The sequence below is a fragment of the Oncorhynchus masou genome, chromosome 5, assembly GCF_036934945.1.
Source record: "Oncorhynchus masou masou isolate Uvic2021 chromosome 5, UVic_Omas_1.1, whole genome shotgun sequence".
Classification (NCBI taxonomy): domain Eukaryota; kingdom Metazoa; phylum Chordata; class Actinopteri; order Salmoniformes; family Salmonidae; genus Oncorhynchus; species Oncorhynchus masou.
The window spans coordinates 81,951,219-81,973,100 of record NC_088216.1 but is presented as its reverse complement, the minus strand read 5'-3'; the positions used below and the strand labels follow the sequence as shown (position 1 = coordinate 81,973,100).

The window sequence follows — 21,882 nt, the reverse complement described above, 5'->3', positions numbered from 1 at the left end:
CGGTACAGAGTCAATGTGGAGGTTATATACAGGGGGTACCGGTACAGAGTCAATGTGGAGGCTATATACAGGTGGTACCGGTACAGAGTCAATGTGGAGGTTATATACAGGGGGTACCGGTACAGAGTCAATGTGGAGGCTATATACAGGGTATTACGGTACAGAGTCAATGTGGAGACAATATACAGGGGGTACCGGTACAGAGTCAATGTGGAGGCTATATACAGGGTATTACGGTACAGAGTCAATGTGGAGGCTATATACAGGAGGTACCGGTACAGAGTCAATGTGGAGGCTATATACAGGAGGTACCGGTACAGAGTCAATGTGGAGGCTATATACAGGGGGTACCGGTACAGAGTCAATGTGGAGGCTATATACAGGGGGTACCGGTACAGAGTCAATGTGGAGGCTATATACAGGGGGTACTGGTACAGAGTCAATGTGGAGGCTATATACAGGAGGTACCGGTACAGAGTCAATGTGGAGGCTATATACAGGGGGTACCGGTACAGAGTCAATGTGGAGGCTATATACAGGCTGTACTGGTACAGAGTCAATGTGGAGGCTATATACAGGGGGTACTGGTACAGAGTCAATGTGGAGGCTATATACAGGGGGTACCGGTACAGAGTCAATGTGGAGGCTATATACAGGGGGTACTGGTACATAGTCAATGTGGAGGCTATATACAGGGGGTACCGGTACTGAGTCAATGTGGAGGCTATATACAGGGGGTACCGGTACAGAGTCAATGTGGAGATTATACAGGGGGTACCGGTACTGAGTCAATGTGGAGGCTATATACAGGGGGTACCGGTACTGAGTCAATGTGGAGGCTATATACAGGGGGTACCGGTACAGAGTCAATGTGGAGGCTATATACAGGGGGTACTGGTACAGAGTCAATGTGGAGGCTATATACAGGGGGTACCGGTACAGAGTCAATGTGGAGGCTATATACAGGCAGTACCGGTACAGAGACAATGTGGAGGCTATAAACAGGGGGTACCGGTACAGAGTCAATGTGTCAATGTGCGGGGGCACCGGTGTCGAGGTAATTAAGGTAATATGTACATGTAGGTAGAGTTATTAAAGTGGCTATGCATAGATAATAACAGAGTAGCAGCAGCGTGGCATAGAACAGTCTATGACTCGGGTGGCTGGAGTTTTTGACAATTTTTAGGGCCTTCCTCTGACACCGCCTGATGTAGAGGTCCTTGATGGCAGGAAGCTTGGCCCCGGTGATGTACTGGGCTATACGCACTACCCTCTGTAGTGCCTTGCGGTCGGAGGCCGAGCAGTGATGGCAGTGATGCAACCCGTCAGGATGCTCTCGATGGTGCAGCTGTAAAACTTTTTGAGGATCTGAGGACCCATGTCATGCCAGTATATGTAGTCTTCTGAGCTCTTGCAGTGGCAGAATAGAGGGTTCGAGTCTAGGGACCACCCATAAGTAAATAAATGTGTAATAAACTAACATGTATTAGTTTTGCTTATCCTCTCCAGTCAGGTGGGTTGTGGAGGCCAGATCTAGGATTTAACCAGAGACCAGGATTACAGGGTGTGTCCTCAGAGTAAGGGGACAACTTGGTGTTGATGACTAGCCACCATCACACACACACAGCATTCCTCCGTCCGTCCGTCACCTCACACAAACACAACATTCCTTCATCCGTCACCTTGCATACATGTACACAGCGTGCACTCTGCGGTTAAAAGCCCTCGAGCACTAGAATCTTATTTTTGACTTGAGAGAGTGGAAAACAAAAGAGAGCTACTTAAGGACTCGTAAAAGCCCTGAAGCACTGATTGAGAATGGGAAACAGAGAGGAGGTAATGTGCAGGCTCGCTCCTATCTCCAGCACCACCAGCCATTTTCTACCCCACACACGGCTGACCAGGCTGAAGCTCCCAACCACCCACAGCTCCTTCAGTAGGCTGGGATCCAAATCAACCTCCCACGTTGCCGACAGGTATGTAGGTCCAGTGGACTGGACTATATGATTCTGGATCTGCTGACTACTGACTTAGGGAAGGCTCTTCACTTGAGATCACAGGCTTCACTCAGACTAGAATAAATCATGAGAGATTTGTGTGACTTTTTGAGTTATGCAACCCTTATACATACTGTATGCCCAACTCCATGGCACAGTACTGTCCCACTATCAATACGGGTTAGAATTCATCAACAGTCGTTTCCTTATGGTTGACTGACTGAGTGTGGAAGCAGGTTATGTACATTGCTGAGCCTATTTTGTCTGTAGGACATAGTTCTGTGGGGCATGCGTGTCAGTGCTGCAGATGTTGTGTGATTTATGAGGCTTGATTCTGTTCTTGTGATTTTATCTGGAAGGTTATGTGACCATTAAATACCATAACATTTTTGTTTGATATTATATGTTCTGTTTGTGTTCTATAACAATTGTTTTATGTGTTCTATAACAGTTGTTTTATGTGTTCTGTAACAGTTGTTTTATGTGTTCTATAACAGTTGTTTTATGTGTTCTATAACAGTTGTTTTATGTGTTCTATAGCAGTTGTTTTATAACAGTTGTTTTATGTGTACTATAGCAGTTGTTTTATGTGTTCTATAACAGTTGTTTTATCTCTATAACAGTTGTTTTATGTGTTCTATAACAGTTGTTTTATGTGTACTATAGCAGTTGTTTTATGTGTTCTATAACAGTTGTTTTATGTGTTCTATAGCAGTTGTTTTATGTGTTCTATAACAGTTGTTTTATGTGTTCTATAGCAGTTGTTTTATTTGTTCTATAACAGTTGTTTTATGTGTTCTATAACAGTTGTTTTATGTGTTCTATAACAGTTGTTTTATGTGTTCTATAACAGTTGTTTTATTTGTTTTATTTATAACAGTTGTTTTGACTGTTGTCGATCTGTGAGCCTGTTCTGATATCAAGGGATTATCTGTTTATTTCCACATTGTTTTAAGGAGCTTTTTAAACAGGTCACAGAAATGGGCAATACCGGTCAGTCACCCTGCCCTGTAGAGGCCTCGGCTGGACCCGTTTAGCATGTCAAAGGAATGAGTAGATGGTTTTATCAATGGTCCTCAACATTTCCACCTCACTATAACTGACTGCAAACTAAACTACAGGAAACTACAGTAGAAACTATGAAACAAAACTACTTGGAAACTACAGTAGATACTGTGCAACAAAACTACAGGAAGCTACAGTAGAAACTGTGTTACAAAACTACAGGAAACTACAGTAAACTGTGAAACAAAACTACAGGAAACTATAGTAGAAACTGTGAAACAAAACTACTGGAAACTACAGTAGAAACTGTGTTACAAAACTACAGGAAGCTACAGTACAAACTGTGAAACAAAACTACAGGAAGCTCAAATCAAATCAAATCAAATTTTATTTGTCACATACACATGGTTAGCAGATGTTAATGCGAGTGTAGCGAAATGCTTGTGCTTCTAGTTCCAACAATGCAGTAATAACCAACAAGTAATCTAACTAACAATTCCAAAACTACTGTCTTATACACAAGTGTAAGGGGATAAAGAATATGTACTTAAAGATATATGAATGAGTGATGGTACAGAGCAGCATAGGCAAGATACAGTAGATGGTATCGAGTACAGTATATACATATGAGATGAGTATGTAAACAAAGTGGCATAGTTGAAGTGGCTAGTGATACATGTATTACATAAAGATGCAGTGGATGATATAGAGTACAGTATATACGTATACATATGAGATGAATAATGTAGGGTATGTAAACATTATATTAGGTAGCATTGTTTAAAGTGGCTAGTGATATATTTTACATAATTTCCCATCAATTCCCATTATTAAAGTGGCTGGAGTTGAGTCAGTGTGTTGGCAGCAGCCACTCAATTTTAATGGTTGCTGTTTAACAGAGCAGTTGCCGTACCAGGCGGTGATACAGCCCGCCAGGATGCTCTCGATTGTGCATCTGTAGAAGTTTGTGAGTGCTTTTGGTGGCAAGCCAAATTTCTTCAGCCTCCTGAGGTTGAAGAGGCGCTGCTGCGCCTTCTTCACGATGCTGTCTGTGTGAGTGGACCAATTCAGTTTGTCTGTGATGTGTGTGCCGAGGAACTTAAAACTTACTACCCTCTCCACTACTGTTCCATCGATGTGGATAGGGGGGTGTTCCCTCTGCTGTTTCCTGAAGTCCACAATCATCTCCTTAGTTTTGTTGACGTTGAGTGTGAGGTTATTTTCCTGACACCACACTCCGAGGGCCCTCACCTCCTCCCTGTAGGCCGTCTCGTCGTTGTTGGTGATCAAGCCTACCACTGTTGTGTCGTCCGCAAACTTGATGATTGAGTTGGAGGCGTGCGTGGCCATGCAGTCGTGGGTGAACAGGGAGTACAGGAGAGGGCTCAGAACGCACCCTTGTGGGGCCCCAGTGTTGAGGATCAGCGGGGTGGAGATGTTGTTGCCTACCCTCACCACCTGGGGGCGGCCCGTCAGGAAGTCCAGTACCCAGTTGCACAGGGCGGGGTTGAGACCCAGGGTCTCGAGCTTGATGACGAGCTTGGAGGGTACTATGGTGTTAAATGCCGAGCTGTAGTCGATGAACAGCATTCTCACATAGGTATTCCTCTTGTCCAGATGGGTTAGGGCAGTGTGCAGTGTGGTTGAGCTACAGTAGAAACTGTGTTACAGAACTACAGGAAGATACAGTGCAAACTGTGAAAGGAAATCACAAAGAGACATTGTGAGAGGAAACCAGACTAGCTGTTTTGGTATTTGGACCCAAGTCAAAACTAACAGAACGTGGATAGTAAGGCACTTCAGACTGGCACAATTATTAGTCAAGGGATGTAACTCTGATTTTTTTTGTATTTTTTTTATTTTATTTCACCTTTATGTAACCAGGTAAACTAGTTGAGAGCAAGTTCTCATTTACAACTGCGACCTGCAAAGCAGTTCGACACATACAACAACACAGAATTACACATGGAATAAACAAACATACAGTCAATAACACAATAGAAAAAGTCTATATACAGCGTGTGCAAATGGGGTAGGATAAGGGAGATAAGGCAATAAATAGGCCATAGTGGCGAAGTAATTGCAATATAGCAATTAAACACTGGAATGGTAGATGTGCAGAAGATGAATGTGCAAGTAGAGATACTGGGATACTGAATCCTTAGATTATTAGGAAATTAGGTTATAACATTTTCTATGGAACTTGTCAAGGTGTTCATTATGTCAACAGTGTGTTCCATATTATGCAACCACAATCAATGGATTATTTTAATCTCATTTAGATTGAAAAAAATTTTAACCGGGAGAAATTGGGTGGAAACAGCGCCACAGTGACATCTACTGGCCACACACATTATCACGTTCCCGGGCCAGTATTATTGAGAACAATGGAAACTGGAGTCTTTGTGTCCATCCAGTCCACGCTCTCCATCTCCTCCCTCAGGCCCTGCCTCCTTCCCTCCCTCCCTCCCTGCATCCCTCCTCCAGCTTTTGTCTCTCCATCTCTGTGGAATCTGGATCCCTCGTCTCTCTATTATTCTCCCATCTCCGTTTATCTTGGATGTTTTGTTGTTTCTTCCTGTCTATCTGGTTGTCAGGAGCCCCAGTTCCTCCGAGATGAACGGTGAGCCCTGGGCCAGGCCAAGATATCAGGACCAAGCTGCAGCTGAACATTGTACAGCATCCCACCAGGAACAACAACAGCACCCTGACAAACTGTGTCTGGACTCCTTCTGGAGCGAGGTGGAGGCGATACGTAGCCAGGGAAGCGGATACACTGACCTTGACACTGACAGCGCCAGACGAGACTCCAGACACTCTGAAGGTAAGAACAGAGACAGAGGAGTTGTGTGTAAGTCAGTCGATTACCTGCATGAGTCTATTGTCTTAATGTAAACAGTGAGATTTGGTTGTTATTGGGTTGCCTGACGTTTTTTGGCGAGTTGTGTTGCGTTGAACCATGTGTGTGTGTGTGTGTGTGTGTGTGTGTGTGTGTGTGTGTGTGTGTGTGTGTGTGTGTGTGTGTGTGTGTGTGCTGTATAGAACCGCAATGTTACAATGTACTTTCCCTCTGTAAGATCCAGTCTTTGTCGTTACACAGCGGTGCAAATAACTGCAGGTAACAGTATAATGTGAACAGTCACATGCATGTGCAAAAGTACACAAACACACACACACACACACAAGTAAGGAGTATGTAAAGCAGGGTTCTCCCCAAATAATGCAAGAGCTGTACTGCCCCACCTTGTAGACTGAGCTGTACTGCCCCACCTTGTAGACTGAGCTGTACTGCCCCACCTTGTAGACTGAGCTGCGCCACTATGTAAAATAAATAAAATATACAGTACCATTTAAAAGTTTGGACACACCTACTCATTCAAGAGTTTTACTTTTATTTGTACTATTTTCTACATTGTAGAATAATAGTGAAGAGATCAAAACTATGAAATTACACATATGGAATCATGTAGTAACCAAAAAAGTGTTAAACAAATCAAATAAATAAAACCCCTTGAATGAGTAGGTGTGTCCAAACATTTGACTGTTACTGTATATACAGTATATATATTTTTCACACACACACACACACACACACACACACACACACACACACACACACACACACACACACACACACACACACACACACACACACACACACACACACACACAGTGAATTACAGGAATTGCTCTCGTCTGGCCCTCATAACTATGGTCCATGTTATGTTGACCATTGAAAAATGTAATTACCAGGATAATTCCTGGAAAAATAGGAAAATATTTAAATATGAATTCATTTAAATGTATTAATTCAATCACAGTGTCTGCGAGTTTATTGGTTATTCTTGAAGGTGTTAAATCTCCCAGCCCTCCCCCTGATGACTCATCAGCAGCACCTTGGTGAAATATCCTGGGGAGAACTCTGTACAGGCTCTGTGATGAAGGTATGATGTCATGACTAAAAAGGGTTTATTTAATAGTTGTGTTGTTGATCCAGAAGGGGAGCAGGAGGAGCGGTGGCTGCAGGATGCCGGTCTCTCCACTCTGATCAGGCAGCAGAAACCAGACAGAGACAGGGACACTGAGGACCAGGATGTTGACCAGGCCATACTGCTGTCCACTCTGACCCGTACGCAGGCCGCTGCCGTCCAGAGGAGACTGGACTCCTACACACTGTCCCTGAGGAAGAGGAGCAAACACCCCCCACGTGACGTCAGGGACGTCTTCAGCTCATCACCCTCCTCTATTGCTCAGGTCAGACGGACACAATGTTTAGTACTGTCTTACTGTCTTACTGTCAGACTGACACAATGTTTAGTACTGTCTTACTGTCAGACTGACTGCTGACACAATGTTTAGTACTGTCTTACTGTCAGACTGACTGCTGACACAATGTTTAGTACTGTCTTACTGTCAGACGGACACAATGTTTAGTACTGTCTTACTGTCTTACTGTCAGACTGACACAATGTTTAGTACTGTCTTACTGTCAGACTGACACAATGTTTAGTACTGTCTTACTGTCTTACTGTCAGACTGACACAATGTTTAGTACTGTCTTACTGTCAGACTGACTGCTGACACAATGTTTAGTACTGTCTTACTGTCAGACTGTCAGACTGACACAATGTTTAGTACTGTCTTACTGTCAGACTGACACAATGTTTAGTACTGTCTTACTGTCAGACTGTCAGACGGACACAATGTTTAGTACTGTCTTACTGTCAGACTGACACAATGTTTAGTACTGTCTTACTGTCTTACTGTCAGACTGACACAATGTTTAGTACTGTCTTACTGTCAGACTGACTGCTGACACAATGTTTAGTACTGTCTTACTGTCAGACTGACACAATGTTTAGTACTGTCTTACTGTCTTACTGTCAGACTGACACAATGTTTAGTACTGTCTTACTGTCAGACTGTCAGACTGACACAATGTTTAGTACTGTCTTACTGTCTTACTGTCAGACTGACACAATGTTTAGTACTGTCTTACTGTCAGACTGACACAATGTTTAGTACTGTCTTACTGTCAGACTGACTGCTGACACAATGTTTAGTACTGTCTTACTGTCTTACTGTCAGACTGACTGCTGACACAATGTTTAGTACTGTCTTACTGTCAGACTGACACAATGTTTAGTACTGTCTTACTGTCAGACTGTCTGCTGACACAATGTTTAGTACTGTCTTACTGTCTTACTGTCAGACTGACTGCTGACACAATGTTTAGTACTGTCTTACTGTCAGACTGACTGCTGACACAATGTTTAGTACTGTCTTACTGTCAGACTGATACAATGTTTAGTACTGTCTTACTGTCAGACTGACACAATGTTTAGTACTGTCTTACTGTCTTACTGTCAGACTGACACAATGTTTAGTACTGTCTTACTGTCAGACTGACACAATGTTTAGTACTGTCTTACTGTCTTACTGTCAGACTGACACAATGTTTAGTACTGTCTTACTGTCTTACTGTCAGACTGACACAATGTTTAGTACTGTTTTACTGTCAGACTGTCAGACTGACACAATGTTTAGTACTGTTTTACTGTCAGACTGTCAGACTGACACAATGTTTAGTACTGTCTTACTGTCAGACTGACACAATGTTTAGTACTGTCTTACTGTCAGACTGACACAATGTTTAGTACTGTCTTACTGTCAGACTGACACAATGTTTAGTACTGTCTTACTGTCAGACTGACACAATGTTTAGTACTGTTTTACTGTCAGACTGTCAGACTGACACAATGTTTTGTACTGTCTTACTGTCTTACTGTCAAACGGACACAATGTTTAGTACTGTCTTACTGTCAGACTGACTGCTGACACAATGTTTAGTACTGTCTTACTGTCAGACTGACTGCTGACACAATGTTTAGTACTGTCTTACTGTCAGACTGACACAATGTTTAGTACTGTCTTACTGTCTTACTGTCAGACTGACACAATGTTTAGTACTGTCTTACTGTCAGACTGACACAATGTTTAGTACTGTCTTACTGTCAGACTGTCAGACTGACACAATGTTTAGTACTGTCTTACTGTCTTACTGTCAGACTGACACAATGTTTAGTACTGTCTTACTGTCAGACTGACATAATGTTTAGTACTGTCTTACTGTCAGACTGACTGCTGACACAATGTTTAGTACTGTCTTACTGTCTTACTGTCAGACTGACTGCTGACACAATGTTTAGTACTGTCTTACTGTCAGACTGACACAATGTTTAGTACTGTCTTACTGTCAGACTGACTGCTGACACAATGTTTAGTACTGTCTTACTGTCTTACTGTCAGACTGACTGCTGACACAATGTTTAGTACTGTCTTACTGTCAGACTGACTGCTGACACAATGTTTAGTACTGTCTTACTGTCAGACTGATACAATGTTTAGTACTGTCTTACTGTCAGACTGACACAATGTTTAGTACTGTCTTACTGTCTTACTGTCAGACTGACACAATGTTTAGTACTGTTTTACTGTCTTACTGTCAGACTGACACAATGTTTAGTACTGTCTTACTGTCTTACTGTCAGACTGACACAATGTTTAGTACTGTCTTACTGTCTTACTGTCAGACTGACACAATGTTTAGTACTGTCTTACTGTCAGACTGTCAGACTGACACAATGTTTAGTACTGTCTTACTGTCAGACTGACACAATGTTTAGTACTGTCTTACTGTCAGACTGACACAATGTTTAGTACTGTCTTACTGTCAGACTGACACAATGTTTAGTACTGTCTTACTGTCAGACTGACACAATGTTTAGTACTGTCAGACTGTCAGACTGACACAATGTTTAGTACTGTTTTACTGTCAGACTGACACAATGTTTTGTACTGTCTTACTGTCTTACTGTCAAACGGACACAATGTTTAGTACTGTCTTACTGTCAGACTGACTGCTGACACAATGTTTAGTACTGTCTTACTGTCAGACTGACTGCTGACACAATGTTTAGTACTGTCTTACTGTCAGACTGACACAATGTTTAGTACTGTCTTACTGTCAGACTGACACAATGTTTAGTACTGTCTTACTGTCTTACTGTCAGACTGACACAATGTTTAGTACTGTCTTACTGTCAGACTGACACAATGTTTAGTACTGTCTTACTGTCTTACTGTCAGACTGACACAATGTTTAGTACTGTTTTACTGTCAGACTGTCAGACTGACACAATGTTTAGTACTGTTTTACTGTCAGACTGTCAGACTGACACAATGTTTAGTACTGTCTTACTGTCAGACTGACTGCTGACACAATGTTTAGTACTGTCTTACTGTCAGACTGACACAATGTTTAGTACTGTCTTACTGTCAGACTGACACAATGTTTAGTACTGTCTTACTGTCAGACTGACTCCTGACACAATGTTTAGTACTGTCTTACTGTCTTACTGTCAGACTGACACAATGTTTAGTACTGTCTTACTGTCAGACTGACTGCTGACACAATGTTTAGTACTGTCTTACTGTCAGACTGACTGCTGACACAATGTTTAGTACTGTCTTACTGTCAGACTGACACAATGTTTAGTACTGTCTTACTGTCTTACTGTCAGACTGACACAATGTTTAGTACTGTCTTACTGTCAGACTGACTGCTGACACAATGTTTAGTACTGTCTTACTGTCAGACTGACACAATGTTTAGTACTGTCTTACTGTCTTACTGTCAGACTGACACAATGTTTAGTACTGTCTTACTGTCAGACTGACACAATGTTTAGTACTGTCTTACTGTCAGACTGTCAGACTGACACAATGTTTAGTACTGTCTTACTGTCTTACTGTCAGACTGACACAATGTTTAGTACTGTCTTACTGTCAGACTGACACAATGTTTAGTACTGTCTTACTGTCAGACTGACTGCTGACACAATGTTTAGTACTGTCTTACTGTCTTACTGTCAGACTGACTGCTGACACAATGTTTAGTACTGTCTTACTGTCAGACTGACACAATGTTTAGTACTGTCTTACTGTCAGACTGACTGCTGACACAATGTTTAGTACTGTCTTACTGTCTTACTGTCAGACTGACACAATGTTTAGTACTGTCTTACTGTCAGACTGACTGACACAATGTTTAGTACTGTCTTACTGTCAGACTTACTGTCAGTACTGTCTTACTGTCAGACTGACACAATGTTTAGTACTGTCTTACTGTCTTACTGTCAGACTGACACAATGTTTAGTACTGTCTTACTGTCAGACTGACACAATGTTTAGTACTGTCTTACTGTCTTACTGTCAGACTGACACAATGTTTAGTACTGTCTTACTGTCTTACTGTCAGACTGACACAATGTTTAGTACTGTCTTACTGTCAGACTGACACAATGTTTAGTACTGTCTTACTGTCAGACTGTCAGACTGACACAATGTTTAGTACTGTCTTACTGTCAGACTGACTGCTGACACAATGTTTAGTACTGTCTTACTGTCAGACTGACACAATGTTTAGTACTGTCTTACTGTCAGACTGACACAATGTTTAGTACTGTCTTACTGTCAGACTGACACTTACTGTCAGACTGTCAGACTGACACAATGTTTAGTACTGTTTTACTGTCAGACTGTCAGACTGACACAATGTTTAGTACTGTCTAACTGTCAGACTGACACAATGTTTAGTACTGTCTTACTGTCAGACTGACACAATGTTTAGTACTGTCTTACTGTCAGACTGACACAATGTTTAGTACTGTCTTACTGTCAGACTGACACAATGTTTAGTACTGTCAGACTGTCAGACTGACACAATGTTTAGTACTGTCTTACTGTCTTACTGTCAAACGGACACAATGTTTAGTACTGTCTTACTGTCAGACTGACTGCTGACACAATGTTTAGTACTGTCTTACTGTCAGACTGACTGCTGACACAATGTTTAGTACTGTCTTACTGTCAGACTGACTGCTGACACAATGTTTAGTACTGTCTTACTGTCTTACTGTCAGACTGACTGCTGACACAATGTTTAGTACTGTCTTACTGTCTTACTGTCAGACGGACACAATGTTTAGTACTGTCTTACTGTCTTACTGTCAGACTGACACAATGTTTAGTACTCTCTTACTGTCAGACTGACTGCTGACACGATGTTAGTAGTCTCTTTCTGTAGGATTTCCTTTTCCTTTGCACATTGTTTCATACTGTCTCTTCTTAGTGGTGCAATCAGTCCGTAGATATTATTTTTCCTGTGATAACAGGATGGATTTCCTGTTCGAGCAGCTGAAACGAAACAAATACATCAACACACAATTGTGTGTTTGCTTTCAGGCTTTTGTTCTATGGTTTTACGCCAGCTGAGTCAAGTACACATCCAATGAAAGGTTTACTCTAGTCCACACAGAGTACATCTCCCAGAGTCCCTTTGGTTTAAATAATATCCTTCGCTGTATTCATTCCTCTATTCTCACTGATGCCGGAGTTATATAAAGACAGTTGACCTATCAGAATAAAAGGACATCCCATTTAAAGGCCATTCTTTGTCGTCTGAGCTCCCGAGATGGAGTAAAATAGGTGTTTCTCTGATCCTATCAGCTGTTTAACACTAGAAAACAATTCTTCTCTTTAGTCATCAGACACCATGAAGTGACATGACACTGTAAAGAGACTAACTGTTACTGTACTCGAGCTCGTCCTACCTCTGTTGGTAGACATGTTTGCTTGCTGTTTGGGTTCTAGGATGTGTTACTGCAAAAGCACTTTGCGACAAACTGGCGATGTTAAAAATGGCTTTGTCAATCAATGTGATAGATTGGTTGACATGTTTCCTTCTCTTCTCTCCACTCAGACACCTCTACCGGAGTGTCAAGACTCTGAGCCTACAGAGCCTAAATCACCTCTACCGGAGTGTCAAGACTCTGAGCCTACAGAGCCTAAATCACCTCTACCGGACGACAGTATGGAGACCATCAACAAGACACCACTACAAGGTACCAGCTATCCACATCTTTACCCCATATGTACCTGACAGTATAACATACATTGATCGTGTGTGTGTGTGTGTGTGTGTGTGTGTGTGTGTGTGTGTGTGTGTGTGTGTGTGTGTGTGTGTGTGTGTGTGTGTGTGTGTGTGTGTGTGTGTGTGTGTGTGTGTGTGTGTGTGTGTGTGTGTGTGTGTGTGTGTGTGTGTGTGTGTGTGTGTGTGTGTGTGTGTGTGTATGTACATCCTCTCTTTTGATTGGTTCAGATGAATCCTGAACTCGCACCCCACAGACCAGCTGGTCTAAGGTGAACTAAACTTAATTAAAGATCCAATTTGCATTTGTCACATGCTTACTTACAAGCCCTTAACCAACAAAGCAGTTTTAATAAAATAACCCCCAAAAAGTAAGCGATAAGAATAGCAAGTAATTAAAGAGTAGAGTTGTTAAAGTGGCTATGCAAAATAACATTTACATTTACATTTAAGTCATTTAGCAGACGCTCTTATCCAGAGCGACTTACAAATTGGTGAATTCATCTTCTGAACTCAGTGGAACAGCCACTTTACAATAGTGCATCTAAATCATTTAAGGGGGGGAGAAGGATTGCTTTATCCTATCCTAGGTATTCCTTGAAGAGGTGGGGTTTCAGGTGTCTCCGGAAGGTGGTGATTGACTCCGCTGTCCTGGCGTCGTGAGGGAGTTTGTTCCACCATTGGGGGCCAGAGCAGCGAACAATTTTGACTGGGCTGAGCGGGAACTGTACTTCCTCAGTGGTAGGGAGGCGAGCAGGCCAGAGGTGGATGAACGCAGTGCCCTTGTTTGGGTGTAGGGCCTGATCAGAGCCTGGAGGTACTGCGGTGCCGTTCCCCTCACAGCTCCGTAGGCAAGCACCATGGTCTTGTAGCGGATGCGAGCTTCAACTGGAAGCCAGTGGAGAGAGCGGAGGAGCGGGGTGACGTGAGAGAACTTGGGAAGGTTGAACACCAGACGGGCTGCGGTGTTCTGGATGAGTTGTAGGGGTTTAATGGCACAGGCAGGGAGCCCAGCCAACAGCGAGTTGCAGTAATCCAGACGGGAGATGAGAGTAGCAGAGAGTAGCAGAAGCGTGGGGGGGGGGGGGCAATGCAAGTATCCTAGGTATCCATTTGGACTAGGTGTTCAGGAGTCTTATGGCTTGGGGGTAGAAGCTGTTTCGAAAACCTTTTGGACCTAGACTTGGCACTCCGCTACCGCTTGCCGTGCGGTAGCAGAGAACAGTCTATGACTAGGATGGTTGGAGTCGTTGACAATTTTTAGGGCCTTCCTCTGACACCGCCTGGTATTAAGGTCCTGGATGGCAGGAAGCTTGGCCCCGGTGATGTACCGGCCTGATCACCTTTGGGGTCAGCATTAATGAGCGAACATTTCATTGTGTTTTACTACCTCAGACAGCTACATTATGCTAACCATTATGACTGCTATGAGGCACACTAACACATCAACCTGATGTTGTTTGTCAGGGGTCAGCTTGGACCAGCAGAAGAAGCATGGAGGTGCCCCTAAAGAGGAGATTTTCATCACAGACGTGGCCTACTGCGAACAGGCGGCCATCTTGTTAAAACAGGCTAAGCTGCCTCAGATAAAGAACAGCTGCAAGAGGAAGGAGGACGGCACACTTCCTGTAAGAGTCTCTCTCTCTCACTCGGTACACATGCAATGCGTGGAACACATCATCTTAGGCATTAAAACAGAAAAACTCTCCTCCTACACCAACTCAGACTGGGACCCTGTACAGTAGGTTAGATAACAGTGTTAGGGACTCAGACTGGGACCCTGTACTGTAGGTTAGATAACAGTGTTAGGGACTCAGACTGGGACCCTGTACTGTAGGTTAGATAACAGTGTTAGGGACTCAGACTGGGACCCTGTACTGTAGGTTAGATAACAGTGTTAGGGACTCAGACTGGGACCCTGTACAGCGGTTAGATAACAGTGTTAGGACTCAGACTGGGACCCTGTACTGTAGGTTAGATAACAGTGTTAGGGACTCAGACTGGGACCCTGTACTGTAGTTTAGATAACAGTGTTAGGGACTCAGACTGGGACCCTGTACTGTAGGTTAGATAACAGTGTTAGGGACTCAGACTGGGACCCTGTACTGTAGGTTAGATAACAGTGTTAGGGACTCAGACTGGGACCCTGTACTGTAGTTTAGATAACAGTGTTAGGGACTCAGACTGGGACCCTGTACAGCAGGTTAGATAACAGTGTTAGGGACTCAGACTGGGACCCTGTACTGTAGGTTAGATAACAGTGTTAGGGACTCAGACTGGGACCCTGTACTGTAGGTTAGATAACAGTGTTAGGGACTCAGACTGGGACCCTGTACTGTAGGTTAGATAACAGTGTTAGGGACTCAGACTGGGACCCTGTACTGTAGTTTAGATAACAGTGTTAGGGTCAGACTGGGACCCTTAGAGTTTAGATAACAGTGTTAGGGACTCAGACTGGGACCCTGTACTGTAGTTTAGATAACAGTGTTAGGGACTCAGACTGGGACCCTGTACTGTAGGTTAGATAACAGTGTTAGGGACTCAGACTGGGACCATGTACTGTAGTTTACATAACAGTGTTAGGGACTCAGACTGGGACCCTGTACTGTAGGTTAGATAACAGTGTTAGCGACTCAGACTGGGACCCTGTACAGCAGGTTAGATGACAGTGTTAGGGACTCAGACTGGGACCCTGTACAGCAGGTTAGATGACAGTGTTAGGGACTCAGACTGGGACCCTGTACTGCAGGTTAGATGACAGTGTTAGGGACTCAGACTGGGACCCTGTACTGTAGGTTAGATGACAGTGTTAGGGACTCAGACTGGGACCCTGTACTGTAGGTTAGATGACAGTGTTAGGGACTCAGACTGGGACCCTGTACTGTAGTTTAGATAACAGTGTTAGGGACTCAGACTGGGACCCTGTACTGTAGTTTAGATGACAGTGTTAGGGACTCAGACTGGGACCATGTACTGTAGGTTAGATGACAGTGTTAGGGACTCAGACTGGGACCCTGTACTGTAGGTTAGATGACAGTGTTAGGGACTCAGACTGGGACCCTGTACAGCAGGTTAGATGACAGTGTTAGGGACTCAGACTGGGACCCTGTACTGTAGTTTAGATGACAGTGTTAGGGACTCAGACTGGGACCATGTACTGTAGGTTAGATGACAGTGTTAGGGACTCAGACTGGGACCCTGTACAGCAGGTTAGATGACAGTGTTAGGGACTCAGACTGGGACCCTGTACTGTAGTTTAGATGACAGTGTTAGGGACTCAGACTGGGACCCTGTACTGTAGGTTAGATAACAGTGTTAGGGACTCAGACTGGGACCCTGTACTGTAGTTTAGATAACAGTGTTAGGGACTCAGACTGGGGGATTTAGTACTGAACAATGTAAGGACTGTTTTACGTAGGTATGTGCAGAGAATGAATTTAGGATCATTCCTGTTCGATTGTTATTTTGAACAAAAATATAAACGGAACATGTAAAGTGTTGGTTTCATGAGCTGAAATAAAAGATCACAGAAATGTTCCATGTGCACAAAAAGCTTATTTCTCTCAAATTTTGTGCACAAATTTGTTTATATCTCTGTTTGTGAGTGCCCCTGCCCATCCATGTGAAATCCATAGATTAGGGCCTAATTTATTCATTTCAATTGACTGATTTCCTTCTATGAACTGTAACTCAGTGAAATCATTGAAATGATTTAATGTTGCGTTTATATTTTTTGTTCAGTACAGTTAGATGAAATTCCTTGCATGCTGTTATTCATTTTCTTTCCATCCTAAGAAAACACATGTTAAATACACATGGTTTGCAACAGCTTGGTTTTCACCTTTTCAGTTACAGGCATTGCATAGAGAAGGGGAAGGGGGAGAGGGGAAGGGGAGAGGGGGAGAGGGAGAGGGGAGAGGGGAGAGGGGAGAGGGGAGAGGAGAGGGAGAGGGGAGAGGGAGAGGGGAGGGGAGAGGGGAGAGGGGGAGAGGGAGAGGGAGAGGGGAAGGGGGAGAGGGGGAGAGGGGGAGGGAGAGGGAGAGGGGGAGAGGGGGAGAGGGGGAGGGGAAGGGGGAGGGGGAGAGGGAAGGGGAGAGGGGAGAGGGGAGAGGGGAGGGGAAGGGGAGAGGGAGAGGGGAGGGGGAGGGGAGGGGAGAGAGGGGAGGGGGGGAGGGAAGGGAGAGGGGGAGAGGGGAGAGGGGAGAGGGGAGGGGGAGAGGGGAGAGGGAGAGGGGGAGGGGGACTCAGAGGGGAGAGGGGAAGGGGGAGGGAGAGGGGAGAGAAGGGGATAGGGGAGATGATGGGAACCAGACTGGAGACCCTGACTGGGAGGAGGAGAGGGGGAGAGGGTGAGGGGAGGGGGGAGGGAGAGTCTGGGTGTAAGGGGAGATCCAGGACTTGAGGGAGACTCAGGGGACATGAAACTGGAAGGGGGGAGAGGGGAGAGGGGAGAGGAAGGGGAGACTGGGAGAGGGAGAGGGGAGGAGGGAGAGGGGAGAGGGGAAGGAGAGAGGTGAGATCCCGGGAGGGGAGAGGAGGGGAGGGGAAGGGGGTAGGGGAGAACTCTAGGGGGAGTGGGGAACTCAGACTGGGGAGAGGGAGACTGTAGGTTAGATAACAGTGGGGACTCAGACTGGAGAGGGGAGAGGGGAGCCTAATAGGTTAGATAACTGGGAGATTAGGGACTCAGACTGGGAGGGGGAGAGGGGAGAGGTTAGATAACAGGGTTAGGGACTCAGACTGGGAGAGGGAGAGGGAGAGGGGTAGGTTAGGGGATAGGGGGACAGTATTAGGGACTCAGACTGGGAGAGGGAGAGGGGAGATAACAGGGTTAGGGGAGAGGGGAGAGGGGGAGGGGAGAGGGAGAGGGGAAGGGTTAGATAGGGGACAGGGGAAGGGGAGGGGACTGGGAGAGGGGAAGGGGGAGGGGAGAGGGGACAGGAGGGGGAGAGGGGAGAGGGAAGGGGAGAGGGGAGAGGGGAAGGGGAGAGGGAGAGAGGGGGAGAGGGGGAGAGGGGAGGGGGGGGAGAGGGAGAGGGGAGAGGGGGAGGAGGGAGAGGGGAGAGGGGGAGAGGGAGAGGGGAGAGGGAGAGGGGGAGAGGGAAGGGGAGAGGGGGAGAGGGGAGAGGGGAGACTGGGAAGGGGAGCAGGGAGATAACAGTGTTAGGGAGAGACTGGGGAGGGGGAGTACTGAGTTTAGATAACAGTGTTAGGGACTCAGGGACCCTGTAGGGGAAGGGAGATAACAGTGTTAGGGACTCAGACTGGGACCCTGTAGAGGGGAAGGGGAGATAACAGTGGAAGGAACTCAGACTGGGAGTAGGTAGGTTAGAGGGAGAGGGGAAGGGGAGTTAGAGAGGGGGAGACTGGGACCCTGTAGGGGGAGCAGGGAGATAACAGAGAGGGACTCAGACTGGAGACCCTGTAGGGGAGAGGAGAGGGGGAGAGGGAGAGGGGAGGGGGAGAGGGGGAAGGGGGACTCAGACTGGGACCCTGGGGAGTAGTTTAGATAACAGTGTTAGAGGGAGACCCAGACTGGGACCTCTCATCCTGCAAGTTAGATAACAGTGTTAGGGACTCAGACTGGGACCCTGAGAGGGGAAGATAACAGTGTTAGGGGGGGAGACTGGGACCCTGTACAGGGGAGATAGGTTAGATAACAAAAGGGGACTCAGACTGGGACCCTGTAAGGTAAGGGGATAAGAGTGTTAGGGACTCAGACTGGGAGGTTTCCAGTACAGCAAAGATAACAGTGTTAGGGAAGGGAGACTGGGACCCTGTACAGAGGAGAGGGAACCAAGTTAGGGATCCAGGGAAGGGGAGAGGCTCCACCCTGTACTGGGGAAGGGAGATAACAGTGTTAGAGGGAAGGGGAGACTGGGACCCTGTCATTTCCCCAAGGTGGAACAGTGTTAGGGACTCAGGGAAGGGACCCTGTACAGCAGGGAAGATAACAGAGGGGAGAGGGACTCAGATGGACCAGGTGAGGGGAGAGGTGAAGATAACAGTGTTAGGGACTCAGACTGGAAGGAGGGGAGAGGGGAAGGAGGAGAGGGGAGAGGGGAGAGGGGAGGGGAGAGGGGACAGGAATATAGGGGAAGGGGAAGAGGAGATGTGAGAGGGGAAAACACCTGAGGGGAGGGCGGAAGGGGACAAGGGGAAGGGGAGATGGAGAGGGGGAGATTATGGAGTTAAGGGGAGAGGGGAGGTGGGGAGTTGGGGGACTGAGATTGGGGAGAGGGGAAGGGGAGATGAGGGGGAAGGGGAGAGGGGAGAGGGTAGAGGGGGAGAGGGGAGAGGGGACAGGACTGGGATGGAGAGGGGAGAGGGGGAGGGGGAGAGGGGGACGGAAGGGGAAGGGGAGATTCTTTCAGGAGAAGATCTGAACAGGGGAGGGGGAAGGGGAGAGGGGAGAGGGGAAGGGGAGAGGGAAGAGAGACAGGAGGGAGAGAAAGAGAGGGAGGAATAGAGATGATGTGTATCCATTGCTTAGTCTCTCTGTCTCCCTTCCCCTCCCCCCACAGAGGGTGATCTGCCCCCAGTGTCGTCTGGGTGTAACTCGTATCCAGGACTTGTCCAACCAGGACATGAAAAAGGTACGTCAGCTGGCCCTGATCGACATGACAGCGCTCTGTGACCTGCTGGAGCTCGACGTCAAACGACACAAGACCTGCAAGAGGAAGATCCCAGGTATGTGAACTCTCTAACACAACTTACACACACACACAAACTGCAAGCCCAGTGTGTGTGGCCTTGCACGCTCCTCCTGCCTCTGCAGCCTAATGCATGTGTCAAGCCCTGGGAGATGTGAAAAGACTACAGGAGTTGACAACAATACTAACCTTTCCTCTCTCTGTCTCGCTCTCTATTTCTCTCTCTCTCTCTCTCTCTCTCTCTCTCTCTCCCTCTCTCTCTCTCTCTCTCTCTCTCTCTCTCTATTTCATTCACAGAGAGTGCCCTGTTTGGGGTTCCACTGGCCACCCTGTTGGAGAATGACCAGAAAGTCAAACCCACTGCTACCACTCCTCTCATCCTGCAAGCGGTAAGCTAAACATAATACCGACTTCTAGTATCTATCTTAAAAACCAAGAGCATGATGTCCCGCATGTCTGCTTCTTTTGTTATCTGTATGTATCTTCTACAGCTGCTGTGGTTCCTGGAGAAGAGGGGAGTTGACTCAGAGGGTATTCTGCGGGTTTCGGGCTCTCAGTCCAGAATCAAAGTGAGATATTTTCCAATAGTATATGCACATCCAATAAGTTGCATGTGCAGGGTACAAACAACATACAGTCATGAAAGAAAGATACCTGTACACTGTTCAACAATGTTGTCTGTTTCTCCCTGTGGTCAGAAGCTGCAGCAGGACCTGGAACAGAACTTCTACTCTGGAGGGTTCATCTGGGACGAGGCCAGTCCTAACGATGTTGCTGCCCTGTTGAAGAAGTTTATCAGAGAACTACCATCTCCACTTCTCACAGCGGAGCACCTCAACACCTTCAGTGCTACCAGGGGTGAGTCTGCACACAGACGATCCCCTATCTATTTATTTACCCGCGAAGATAACAACCTTGAATGTGTCTCTATAGTCCAGCGTTTTGGATATGAGATCAAATGTTTTATATGAGGTGACAGTGTAGAATGTCACCTTTTATTGAGGGTGCTTTCATGCGTATCTGATGTACTGTTTAGAAATTAAAGCACTTGATGTATCAAGTCCCCCCCCCATTCGAAGGTGTCATTAGTATTTGGACAAATGTATTTATCGTGCATAAAATGTTGTCAAAAGTTTAGTATTTGGTCCCACATTCCTAGCACGCAATGGCTACATCAAGCTTGTGACTCTGCAAACTTGTTGGATGCATTTTCAGCTTGTTTTGGTTGTTTGTTTCGGATGATGTTGAGCCCAATAGAAATGAATGGTCAATCATTTTTGTCATTTTGTCAGTCCCTTTTATTGTAAATAAGAATAGAATTATGGATAACCATGAATGAATCATGAATAATGATGAGTGAGAAAGTTACAGAGGCATAAAAATCATACCCCGAATACATGCTAACTGTGAGTTCAGTATGTTTTGGGGATATGATCTTTGTGCATCTGTAACTTTCTCACTCATTATTATTCACGATTCATTCAGGATGATCAGTCATCATAGTAGCATCCACATTAATGTAGAAGTGTTCAGAAACATATTCTATTCTTATTTACAATAAAAGGGACTCCAATATGACACAATAGATGATTTATAATTGATTTATTTTGGGCACAACAGAATCTGAAACACAACCAAAACAAGCTGAAAATGCATCCAACATGTTCGTAGAGTCACACGCTTACAAATACTTATGACTCCTTTAAATGGGGGACGAGATACATGAAGTCATTTCATTTCTAAAATACATAAATTACTAGATACATAAAGTCATTTCATTTCTAAAATACATAAATTACTAGATACATGAAGTCATTTCATTTCTAAAATACATAAATTACTAGATACATAAAGTCATTTCATTTCTAAAATACATAAATTACTAGATACATAAAGTCATTTCATTTCTAAAATACATAAATTACTAGATACATAAAGTCATTTCATTTCTAAAATACATAAATTACTAGATACATGAAGTCATTTCATTTCTAAAATACATAAATTACTAGATACATAAAGTCATTTCATTTCTAAAATACATAAATTACTAGATACATAAAGTCATTTCATTTCTAAAATACATAAATTACTAGATACATAAAGTCATTTCATTTCTAAAATACATAAATTACTAGATACATGAAGTCATTTCATTTCTAAAATACATAAATTACTAGATACATAAAGTCATTTCATTTCTAAAATACATAAATTACTAGATACATAAAGTCAT

General features: G+C 44.8%; 1 protein-coding gene across 2 annotated transcripts in view; it reads left to right on the top strand.

The window, feature by feature from the left end:
- The window catches only part of LOC135540380 (rho GTPase-activating protein 40-like), a 41,811-nt gene that overhangs the window by 4,933 nt on the left and 14,996 nt on the right, over positions 1–21,882 (top strand). The window contains exons 1-9 of one of the 2 annotated variants that reach the window (XM_064966989.1): positions 1,623–1,976; positions 5,600–5,826; positions 7,000–7,256; positions 12,826–12,967; positions 14,461–14,621; positions 19,518–19,683; positions 19,944–20,035; positions 20,138–20,215; positions 20,345–20,504. In XM_064966989.1, coding sequence (XP_064823061.1) covers positions 1,819–1,976; positions 5,600–5,826; positions 7,000–7,256; positions 12,826–12,967; positions 14,461–14,621; positions 19,518–19,683; positions 19,944–20,035; positions 20,138–20,215; positions 20,345–20,504 — 1,441 coding nt within the window. In that variant the 5' untranslated portion in view covers positions 1,623–1,818. Of the gene's footprint in view, positions 1–1,622; positions 1,977–5,599; positions 5,827–6,999; positions 7,257–12,825; positions 12,968–14,460; positions 14,622–19,517; positions 19,684–19,943; positions 20,036–20,137; positions 20,216–20,344; positions 20,505–21,882 lie in introns of those variants that run through there. The other variant, XM_064966990.1, reaches the window with a different exon arrangement.